Source organism: Rattus norvegicus, chromosome 14 (assembly GCF_021556685.1).
Source record: "Rattus norvegicus strain SHRSP/BbbUtx chromosome 14, alternate assembly SHRSP_T2T, whole genome shotgun sequence".
Lineage (NCBI taxonomy): Eukaryota > Metazoa > Chordata > Mammalia > Rodentia > Muridae > Rattus > Rattus norvegicus.
This window is the reverse complement of record NC_141547.1, coordinates 35,390,001-35,402,093: the sequence shown is the minus strand read 5'-3', so window position 1 is coordinate 35,402,093 and position 12,093 is coordinate 35,390,001. Positions and strand designations below refer to the sequence as shown.

Here is a 12,093-nt window from a genome sequence, read left to right as displayed (position 1 = left end):
GACGGGAGAGTCACCAGGGCTTGCTGGCCAAGCAGTGTACTCCAGTTTCCCCAAGATGCTCTGCCTCAAAAAGATCAGGTGGGAAACAATGAGAAGGAGCTGACGGCAACCTCTGGCTTCTGTACACATGTGCAAAACCACCTGTGTGCATGTACACACACACACACACACACACACACACACACACACACACACACACACTACAGACAAGTATATTCAAAACAGAGGATTTTAAAATGTGCTTGCAGCCACATTGTTTCTAAAGGGTTTTTTCCCTTTATGCTATTTTCCCATGCGCATTCCCTAGGGCTGGAGATCTGGGCAGCTATGAGGTACCTGAAGTGGGCGCTGAACTCAGACCCCTGCGAGTACAGCAAATGATACTAACAGCAGAGCATTCTCCAGCCCCAGGTTAACCTCCTTATATACTCCATCTTAAAAGAGAGTGGGAACTTCCGGAAGACTGAGAATAGGGAGAACTCTTAACAGGTTTCGTCATCGAGGGATCTGGACACAAGCTCCATCTAGTACTTCCTCCGTACACAATGTGAGAGACTGACCAACCTGCGCTTAAAGTGCGCCTAAGAACAGAAAACCCATCAAAGGTCTACCGGAGAGAACAGGAAGAAACTGGAGCAGGCAAATATGAGTAATCTACGCCTATATTGTTTAGCAATTTAAATCAACCGAACATGATGTGCTTGCTTTAATAGATGCAGAATTTAGAAAAACAAACTCAAAGGCAAGCATAGGGATTCTAACTTTTAGTACCGCCTACCGCATTCATCTGGGATTAACTTCTCTTTATAATGAATCCTTTCTTCCCTTCCGCTCTCCTTTTGCTTCTTTGCTCTTTTCTTGAGATGGGGTCTCACGGAGCCCAGGCTAGCCTTGAGTTTGCTGTGGACTCCTACGCCCAGAGTCTCCACCTCCTCCCAAGTGAACGGCTCACACCCCCACACCCAGCATGGATATTTTTAACACAGGACGCAGGACCGGACCGGGTTCAATAAATTTTATGACTGAAAAATGATAGCATGGTGGACTCTATCCACATAAACGGCTAGACAGGGAGGGTGGAAAGGTGACTCTTGCCTGGTAGACAAAGGGTTCCATTGTGAGATGGACACTGAGCGGCTTGGTTAACAATAGCAGAACTCCACACAGGGCACTGAGGGCAGAGTGAAAAGTGGCGAGCCAACAGATGTTATCTTTAAAGAATATACCATGTAGCCTGGCTAAAAGCTGCCACAGGATCGCACAGGTCTGCTTTGTTTTGTCTTGTTTTGATCTTAATTTTGAGAGGCTTTATGGTCGCTTATCATTGTCTCCGAAGTTTAATATGAGGTAACTAATATCGAACTGGTATTTATTGAACACCTGCTACAGACAAAAAAACAAAACAAAACAAAACAAAACAACTCTTGCAAGGGTTAAATAAAATGTAGAATACAAGGAAATACAATGCTAGATCTCTTCAAAGCCTCCGGTGTGTCCGTGACAAGGTTAGGTCTGTTCCCTGACCTCGGCAATATTCTTTTTTCTATTATAGTTTAACTATTAGAAAACTTTGGTTCCCAGGGCAAACCCGTTGTGTTTCTGTAAACAATGTCACACTGGGCTATGTCGCATATAGTCACTCATGAATCATCTGTGCCTCCCTGACCCTACCATCTCAGGTTGGATACTGATAATAGAGACACGGCTTACAAGCCCTGAGATATTTACTCTCTGGGCTTTCACAGAAAGTTTGTCATTATAGATCTGCACTTGCTTGGTGTGAGTCTCCCTCCCTCCACTTTCTGGGGGTTGGTTGGTTGGTTGGTTGGTTGGTTGGTTTTTTGTGACTCTAGACCTAGTAGAGGACTGGTTTTGTTCGGGAACCACGGCCCTCTGAGCAAAGTTCTAGATGGTAAGAAGGAAGTCAGTGGGTAAACATGGCTTCAGGCACCTGCTCTGGTAAGCAGGTAAAAGCTAACTTTGGCCCCTACAAGACAGGAGCCTAGGACAGCAGCCTTCAGTTCCTCAACCAGCCCTGGCCAGATGTGCCTCAACCGTGTGGCATAGGCCTGGGCACTGGAGTTCCCTACATCAAGCCAGGCCAACACGATCCTCCAAGAGCTAATATTTTTATATTAAATAGACTAAGAGAAGCTAGCAGGCACAGAGATGAGGTCAGGGGAATGGCCTGGAGACATCACACTAGAGAGTTCTACACCCCACACACCAGGTGGAGTTCTAGTTTAAGGATGTCATGAGAATTGGGGCTGTAACCATTAACAGTAGTCCTTCAACCCAAAGGGACAAACTCGACCTGTACCTGGGCCCTGTTAGCTCTTGGAACATGCCTTGCTTCCTGAATTCTTGTTATAACATACTGGACTTGTATTTAATCTTCCTAGTCTATTTTACATTTTCAACTCAAATTTGGCTTTACTCACCACAACCTAGTCTTTAACCGCATCATTATTTCTTTAGTGTATTTTGTTTTTTTTCTGTTCTGGTGGTGTGTGCTGGTTGTGTCTGACCTGGTCTAACTGTGTTAGTGGTACTGGCCTCAGATTTCTACTCCTAAGTAAATCTACTACTCAGCCTTCTGAGGACTCAGGGGTACAGGCACACCACATTCTGACCAGTCCCTGATACAGTTTTATTGTCTTATTCATGTTTTTATGACTTTTTGATCTAAGCTATATAGATCATATTATTTCAGAAATGCTTAACCAAGCACTCATATATATCTTATTCCACTTAAATAAACCTTGGATTCTGTAACTCTTTCCCCATTTGCTTCTTACATAGACCATTGCCCAGGAAGGTAGGCAACACCTTCTAGCTAATGAAATCTGGAATGATTCAGAGGGTCCTGGGTAGATTAGGACTAACGCATCAGAAGCAAGTAAGGAAAGAGACCTGGAGTAATGAATAAACACCTGGGTATGAGAAACACAGGCACGCACTGCTTAACAATGAGGGTAGAGTCAGAGAAACCTGGTGGCAGACAATTGCCCCTCTGTAAACATCACAAAAAGAATTTACCATAAACCAAGATGGCTGTGACATTACTCGGTGATTGTAAAGGAGTTTTAATCCAGCAACATGAGTGTTCTAGCAAGGGATTACATCCAAAGATATGATCCAGTCAGAATGTAGACACACTCTGGATTACAGAATGATCTGACTAGAATATAGGCATGCCCTTAGTACATGCATGCCTTGAATCTCTAAAAATGAAGGTATGGTTAGTTTTTGGAAGGAAGCAGTCATGTTTAAAAGTAACTTCTAATTGAGGAGCAGACAAAGTGATGAATCAGAGAAAGATTTGACAGAATGAGTCAGAGACAAGATATGTCCAACTCACCGAGAACAGCAGGGGAAGAGAGGCTACTTCAGAGTAGCAAGAGAACAAAAAGGGTATGTGCTGTGGTGTGTGATGTGTGGTGGGAGGTCTGTGTGTGTGTGTGTGTGTGTGTGTGTGTGTGTGTGTGTTTGTGTGTGTGTGTGTAGGGCAGTTTTACCAGGACAGCTTTACAGAGACAAGTTACAGAGAACATAAGCTAGACCTGGGTGAAGACAGGAAAAACTGGAGAATGAGAAGAAGCTAGAAGATTAGAACACATTACCAAAGTTAGTATGAGGCTAGGAAGAGCAATTCAGTCAGAAGCCAAGAGCAGCTGGGATGAATCAGCCAGCTTGGAAAATCAGAAGCTAAAAGCTTCCAGGTCTAGGCCTAGGGATAGCAGGAACAGGGAAGGAAATGCCCTGGGCTCATCCCAAGCCATGTATTCACACAGCTTGGGTTTGGCTCTCCTCTCATCACTTCACCTAAGGAAATAGAAGTGACTTACAAGTTATCAGTCTTACACGACCACCACCACACGTGTCTATCGCCAACTACAACAGCCTTACACGGCACGTGACAATATTTTAACCACCAGCATCATCACAGCAGTCCACCCTGGCTCAGTGTGAGTTTAGCCACGTTATCCAGGTCAGCCATAACAGTGGAACTGAGAGAAAGTTGTAGCCTTTAACAGGGGAAACAAATGCATCTTTACTTCAAATGTGCTTCCTGTAAATCCTTTTTAAACCCCAAAGAAATAAAGATCCGCAGCTAAGTGCTTGTGCTGTGTACCTATGCACCCAGGCACAGCCTAGGGAAACAGTCTCGAGTGAAGCTTCTCATAGAGTGGCCAGGCTGGGGAACAAAGTGCCAAGAGAAATTATAGATGGGATACAGTCTAACTTCTGACTCATACAGTTGTTTGACAATGGCAACTTGGAGGAGAACATGGTGTAGACAAAAGAGGAAGAAAAAAACACCCTGTAACCCAAGCTCCAGAAAGCTTCCACGAAGCCATACATCACACTGGAATTGGGTGTAATCAAAGAGGGAGGTCCACAGTCCTGGGACGTGTGTTATAATGAGATGCTCTAAGGATACATTCTTGAAGTGATTCGAATCAAAGCCCTTAACATCCTTCAAATAACTTTTACCACCATTCATTGAACAATGCATCATTTTTGCTAACTTCTTGTAATTATGAAAACTAAGATCAGTAATATTCACCCATCTAAGGAGTACTTATTAAACAACTATTAGATTCTCAACCCCAGAACACACCTAAGAAGTAATTCCCGCTCTGCCCATTCTGTCCTCCCCGCTCTTTTAAGTCAAGGTCTCACTCTGGGCTAAGTCCTCACAGCTCTCTTTTATCCTATGCTGACATTTGCTCTGTTCAACTTACCACTGCTCCTGCTCTTGGCTGATTATAAAAAGTCAGTGTTGATCAATCTGCTGGTGAGTGCCTGTGGTCAAACTACTAGAGGCTGAGGCAGGGGGATCCTAAGTTCAAGACCTGCCTGAATGTAAGGAGACATCTCAAAATAAAAGGTAACAAGGAGACCAAAAATACAGCTTGGTGGTAACATGTTTGCCTAGCTGTGGGTTCCAAAGCAATGCTAACAACACACTGTACATTTCTGTCCGTCACCCAACACTTCCTCCTGATTCCAAGCAGCATTAATAATAACAAAATGAAGGTTAATCCTATCAGTAGAAAAAGAACCCAATCCGGGTGACACAAGGATTCTGAAGCTTTTATTTAAAAAATGTGTGTGGAAACACAGAGGCTGAACTCTAGAGTCAGGGTGTTTTCTACATGGTGACTGTCCAAATCAAAAATGGCATGGTACATTCTCAACCAGTGAGCCACATTTTCTTCCCACTGGCTCTTATGCTTGGAGATAGTGTTCCGGTTGTCATAGTTATCAGTGAACTATGTTTTCTGTTGTTTCTTTTGGAGGTGTTTGGGATCAAACCCATGCTAGGCAGGAGTTCTACTACTGAACTGCGCTCTCCAGCCCTGGAATGGGTCTAGAACCACAAATCAGGAGGCTACCCAAGAAGGACGCTGAAGTATTTTATGAATAAAGAAAGACTGCGTCTGTTTGATACTTCGGACAACTTTTACTTTGTATTAGGGAACTAGATGTGGCAAACAAGTGACACATTTCTTTAGCAATATCACAATATGACGGAGCTATGCACAGGACAGTTCTTTATAAGTAGGCTGCCTAACCATTTAACTTAAAAGCTCTCTTCAAGTAGGAATCTGAGGATTGGGAGTGGGAGGGGGGCACTGAGGTTTTATTTTAACTTCCTTAACTTCAAATGTTTAAGTCATGTTTAATCCCCAGCTTTCTGACACAGGCCAGGCCTGTCATTTAGGCTGGATTTGTGTATTACATCATTGCGTTTCTAGCCTAAGACCAAAGCCTCACACACTGTCTACCCGGTTCAGCTTCGGAAAGTACTCAATGGCCAATCCCCAGTCCTGTACATGTCTCTGGCCTGTTTACTGCACGATTTTGTTTTCCCCGCTAGAGATCTACCTTCATGGAGCCCATCCAAAGCGTCCACCTCTGTTTACACCAAATCAACCCTCTCCACGGTCTCATCTTTTACCATATTATGTAATGCGTAATTAATTATGTAATCATAACAGGAAGTTGACAGTGGTATACCCAGGCTCACTTAAAACAACAGCCAGCTCAGTCAGCCCCACAGCTCGGCCTAGTGGGAAGAGAGCTGCCAGGGGGAGTCACCAGCCACTGTGTGCTGGAGTGGCACCACCAGCAGGAGACGCCGGTAAATGCACTCGGCTATTCAAGAATGTCTATCAGGGTTTTCTAAGTATTAGACTACAGAACATTTAAAGAAAGTTCAAAACTGAAAAGAAAAAGATTAAAAACAGAGACAGTCTTCAAAGCATGACCCACTAATTTGTTTGCTTCATGCGTACTTCTATCCAGTCATAGGCATGGACAAGTAATTACAGGTGCTATTTCAGACTGTTCTCTGTGGAGCTTCTCACAAGAAGACAATTACGCATCTATATCACAACCTTGTCTAATGTCCCTTAGGAAAACCCCTTCAGTGAGCTGGTGAGATGGCTTAGCGGATAAAGGCGTTTGCCACCAAGCCTGAAACCCATAAGAAGGAACAGAGAACTGACGGCCACAGCAGTCTTCTGACCTTCATCTGTGCTGTGTCACCCGCATGCATACATACACATATATGATAAATACATGTACTTTTAAAAATATTTTGAGCCAGCCACATACCGCTGGCTATTCTGGACTCACTATGTAAACCAAGCTGGCTTCAAACTCACAAAGACCCACATGTCTCTGCCTCTCATAATAAAAACATTTTTAAAAGACTATGGTATGACATACTGAGTTTTTTTTTTCTACAAGAATAGGCACACACACACACCCCATTATTGGCACAGAATTTCTCCATACACTCAGTTTCTCCTCCCAGTAAATGAATAAGCCAGCTGAGCACGAAGGCTCACACCTTTAGTCCCAGTACCTGGAGGCCAAGGCAGGAGGATGGCTGCACCAAGCTCAAGGCAAAGCAGACTGTGGTAAGTGCGAGCCAGCTAATCCAGTGTAAGACCTTATCTTAAAACAACAAATAGGTTTCAAAGCTCCAACAGCTCTAGATAAACAGTCCCAGTTGTAATTTTCATAGCTCCTGGCTACACTACTCCATGGCAGGAGGGGTCGGGGATGGGCCAGCAAGTCACCAGTTCACACAGATGCTTGGATAAGTGAGCCTTAATTTCTGTTTCTATTCTTGTATAAAATGCAATCAAGGACTTGCAGGTACAACTGAGTCTCGAAAACCACGAACAACTGAAGCAGAAACTATGCAGGAAACACACTGTGGAATCTAAGAAGCCTGGATTCTAGACTCTTCCTCTGACAACATGACGGAACCGAGACAAAAGGAACAGAGGCGAGACCAGACGCCTGCCTCTGGGACTCCTCTCAGCATGTACGGGTCTCGTGCGCGCTGCCGCAGTGTTGTGAGTTCATATGAGCAGCTGCCCTGCTGTGTCCAGACGTCCCCTGTGGTTGGTCACTCATACCTTCTGCCCCTCTTTTCCAAGAGCTCCCTTAGCCTGGGGCGGACGCAGGGAAGAAATATATATTCCCTTCAGTGCTCAGCATACTGCAGTCTCTTTTTCTCTGTACTCTGGACAGTTGTGGGTCTGTATTAATAACCATCAACAGCAAACAGGCATTCTCGAGTCAGGGTTGAAAGCTGCACTGATCCGATGTGTGCACAAGGAAAGGGCTAGCTCTGTGCCAAGGGTAGTTTTTCTTCAGGAACTGTGACCATGTTGAAATGTGGGTTTACGGACGGTCACAGTACTTGGGAGGTAGAGACATCAGGATTAAGAATTAAGGTCATCCTGCATTACATAGCAGCATAGCAGGTCTGGGGCCATGTACATGATACACTGACTCAAAAAACAAAACAAAAATAATGAGGGGGGGACAGGGCAAGCACAGGAGAGAGAAAGTGGGCACAGGAAAGAAAGAGGGTCCGAGAGAGAGAGCCCCTGCTTTGTTATAGAGCAGATAGTGTTTTCCAGGTCCTTGTCTGTTTTGTTTTAATTTTTACTGTTAGTCTAACAACAGAAATCTTTGTTTTTTTAATTGTTACTTGCTTTCGTTTTAAAACTTTATTTAGTCACTTAAAGACAGAAAAAAATCTGGGGCTGGAAATTGGGTCCTTGTGGTGGTTAATCACAACTGACAACTTGGCTTTCTGAAAAGCATCCACAGGGTGAATAAGCACAGACTGAGTTACCTGACAGCGGACAGGTGCCCTGCATGGGGCAGCACCAACCCATACATAGCCTGGGATCCCAGAGAGAATATAAGGTAAGGAGTCCTAACAGAGAGCCTCTTAGTGCGGTCTCTCTCTCTCTCTCTCTCTCTCTCTCTCTCTCTCTCTCTCTCCCTCTCCCTCTCCCTCTCCCTCTCCCTCTCCCTCTCCCTCTCCCTCTCCCTCTCCCTCTCCCTCTCCCTCTCTCTCCTTCCTGTATGTCATGACGAGAGCTGCTCACCTCTGCCATGGTGGACTGAAACCAGGAGCCTCAAGAAATGTTTTCTTCCTTAATCTGCTTTTCTCACGTATTCTGTTATAACAGAAAATCTGACTAACCCGGTAGGAGTGAAGCGGGGAGGGAGTGGGGAGGGAGGAGGCAAGGTGGGAGAGAGGGTGCAAACGGATGTTTTTAAAGAGTTGTCTATTTTATGTGTGGATGTGAGGGCCTGAATGCATGTGTGTACAGCATGTGCATACCTGGGGCCCACAGAGGCCAGAAGGATTCCAGATCCCTCTGGGACTGGAGTTGCTAGCAGTTGTCAGCTACCACATGGGTACTAAGAACTGAACCAGGTCCTCTGGGAGAGGAGCGAGTGCTCGGAACTGCTGAGCCATCTCTCCAGCTCCTATCAGTATTTAAGGGTGGGGCGGTAGAGATGGGTCCCTGGGGAAAAGCAGCCCCCAGGCCAACCTGATGAACAGAGTTAGACCCAGGCCCCGTGGAAGATGAGAACCAAGTCCCAAATTCTAGTTTCTCCCACATTCACAGTCACACACACACACACACACACACACACACACACACACACAGAGACAGACAGACAGAGACAGACAGAGACAGACAGAAAGACACTCACTCAAGCACGCACGCACACACACACACACAAATAAGTAAACTTAAAAAAAAAAAAGACAAAGACAAAAAACTGGGGTTGAAAAAATGACTCAGCAGATAAAGGCATTTACCACACAAGCCTGACAATTGAGCTTGGTCCCTGGAACCTACATAAAGATGAAAAGAGAGGACAGAGTCTACAAAGTGTCTTCTGAACTCCCTATGTGTGACACACACACACACAAATAAAAAGTGAAAAAGAAAATCTTACTGGCATCGCCCCTAATTAACATAATTGCAAACATCTGATCAGTATACTTTGAAACCTGTGAGCGGTGCTACAAAGCGTGGCCCTTTGAAGAAACAACCAACCACAGGTCAAGCTCAGAAGTAAAGGGAACCATAGAAGCAGGTGTGGCAGGCATGCTACAGTCCTACGCCAACTGCAATCAAGTCAGGTGTGGCAGGCAATGAGGAAAACTTAAGTGTCTCAAAGACTGAAAGCGAAAGAAGGAAAAGTGAATTTCGAATGCCTCACAGGAGCTGCACACACCAGTGCGTGCACGCTGTCGTTCTACACTGTCAAACCCGAGCGTAGGCGGCTGAATCTCCGGTTTTAACTCAAATTAAAAGGTAGCACCAGGTACCTCCATTCCTTCCTCCCGTCTAGAAGTGTGAGAAACATCAAAACAGCTAACATCTGACACCAGGAAGTTGTTTGTCGACAGCAACACAGACCTGCAGCTGCTGTGTTGTTGGAGAACCGCAGCACAAAAGCCAGTCACCAAAGAGGAAGGAGACGCGACCAAGGGGACCCTGGACAGCTGAAGGTACAGTGTGCACGTGAAGTCTCAGGCCTCTGGCTTCCACCCCTGCAGGGTCTAGGATTACAAGCCTGTGGGCTTTAATGCGTATTTTCTTTATTTAAAAAGAAGAAAGAAAAAAAAACCACCTCCCTACTCTTTTACATAATTGGTACATGTAAAACAGAAATTATGGTTTCTTGTAACGACAACTGTACTTTTAAAAACTGACACGAAACAACGTTGGGGAGAATACAAAGTTACAGAGGCTGCAAAATCCTGCCTGAGATTCAACTGGAAACTCTCGTAAAGGTAATATCACCATGTCTGCCCACAGTGCGTGGAAATTTACACTGAGAAGCAATCACTAAAAGATATGAACAATTATGTAATATTTTAGTGACTCAAAGCTGGAATCAGAGTAAAATGTATTCGTGTTCATGCGTAAAAGAGGAACTGAGTCTGTCCAGGCGCTCCACCAGCTCGAGCGTGTTTTAAATGACACAGGGACACACCTTCGAGGCAGCCAGCAACAGAGCAGGCACTGGGGTCCTCAGAAAGCTGCTTCTTAAACATTTCTAACAAAGATCTAGAAGCGCCTCAACTGGAAATTTCAAACGGAGCATTTCTCCGCTTGCCGCCGCCCCATGCAGAACTGATTTTTGTAATAAACATAGTGATAGCGTGGAGTGACCCTGTGTGCTCGGCAGCTGCTTTGCGTTTGAAGGGTTGAGCATCTCACAAGGCGCCTTCCACGGGCTCAGTGCCCTACCCTGAGGCCCAGCCTACCCAAATACTTGTTATCTTTACAACAAAGCAGTTCATTGTTTTTAACAGAAAATAAGTCACTTCTCTGGTGGGCAGATCAGACTCGGTATCTTATTTGTTTCCCCCATGGGTTTTAACAACATTTTTAAAATAATACTTCCTCAGGTATCTATTTCCCAAGGACTATCAGAATTATCAGGCTTGATGATTTGATAGTATTTTACATCGTCTGCTCCCCTCTCTAAATCAAAACAAAACTCCTACTATTCAGAGACGGGGGTTAACGCTAGTTACTTTAGTACACATTTTTAATACTGAAATCTTACTTTCCTGGGATACTTTTTGAAGGAACTAAAGCAAAGCCTTTTTACTTTACCCGTTTGTTGATGCAGACATCTGTCATCGTGATTTCCACACAACTTATTCCCGCCTGGGTCACCCACTGTCCTCTCAGAGGCAGCTGAAGAGAGTCTTCGCACCTTAAGTAATCTGGGGGAATTTCCTGGAATCTTCTCTCTGGCATCCAAAACCAGGTCTCCTGAGAGGACGGGAGGTACGACTCTCTTTAAAAATTCCATCTTAAGGTGCTTCTCCTACACTAGATCCAGGAGCACAAAGAGAAGGGACAGGGACCAACTTCCTTGATGACTAGTTAAGGGCTATACTATCTGAGGCAAAGAGCAATGAGACGTCATGTGAGCCTAGGCGGTACTAAAGCCCAGCCGGTCAGTCACCAGCTGTTTGGAAGCTGATTTTTTAGGACGTTACTGTTTGTGCTGATAACAGGCTGAGCAGTTCAGTCTGTGAGACTGCAGGCCACATCTGTGTGCCCTTCTACAGTGGGTGTTAACTGCAATACTCAGGCTGTAAAGTGCTTAGCAGCGACAAGGTTTAACATTTACACTCCTGACAGCCTTCACTGTGGTGATAATGTAAAAATAAATCCACTTTGTTCTAGACTATGCCTTCCTCTCAAATAAACTTAAGCTCTTGAGTTCGAGACAGTAACTTGGACTCGAAAGATAATTCTTATCCATTTGAAAATTTGCTACCAGATCTCACAATTTACACAATGTGAGGCTGAGTCGGTGAAAACTTTAGACTTTTAAACACACACGTACACACACGCACAAATCCCCTCTACAATCAAGCAATCATCATGGGAGTCGAAACCCTAGAGTAAGTCAGCAAAAGGTCATTGATTCGGGGGCTGGAGAGATGGCTCAGTGGTTAAGAACATTGATTGTTCTTGCTGAGGTCCTGAGTTCAATTCCTGGCAACCGACGGTGGCTCACAGCCATCTGTTATGGGATCTGATGTCTTCTTCTGGTGTGTCTGAAGACAGTGACCGTGTACTTACATACATAAATACATGGTTTAAAAAAAGTCATCAGCAACAGATCCATCTAAAACAGAATGTTAAAAAGCCTGAGAAATGAAACATAAAATCTAATAAATGTAGTCACCAGCATCCTGTTCCTGTTTTCAAAATAGCT

The 12,093-nt window shown here is 44.6% G+C and overlaps 1 protein-coding gene and 1 long non-coding RNA gene across 38 annotated transcripts in view; one reads left to right on the top strand and one right to left on the bottom strand.

Annotated features, from left to right (window-relative positions):
• The window catches only part of Fryl (FRY like transcription coactivator), a 233,939-nt gene that overhangs the window by 158,765 nt on the left and 63,081 nt on the right, over positions 1-12,093 (bottom strand). For 4 of the 31 annotated variants that reach the window (XM_087583945.1, XM_087583948.1, XM_087583961.1 and 1 more), the window contains exon 4: positions 10,974-11,135. Coding sequence is in view for 2 of the 6 variants with exons in the window: in XM_087583942.1 (XP_087440068.1) it covers positions 10,974-11,175 (202 nt within the window). In the remaining 4 variants the exon portion in view is untranslated. 31 annotated transcript variants of the gene reach the window in all.
• LOC134481842 (uncharacterized) overlaps positions 8,137-12,093 on the top strand; it is a 23,716-nt gene continuing 19,759 nt past the window's right edge. The window contains exons 1-2 of one of the 7 annotated variants that reach the window (XR_015637406.1): positions 8,137-8,244; positions 10,990-11,150. This is a non-coding gene — a long non-coding RNA (uncharacterized LOC134481842). Of the gene's footprint in view, positions 8,245-9,406; positions 10,142-10,989; positions 11,151-12,093 lie in introns of those variants that run through there. The other 6 variants (XR_015637403.1, XR_015637401.1, XR_015637402.1 and 3 more) reach the window with 6 other exon arrangements.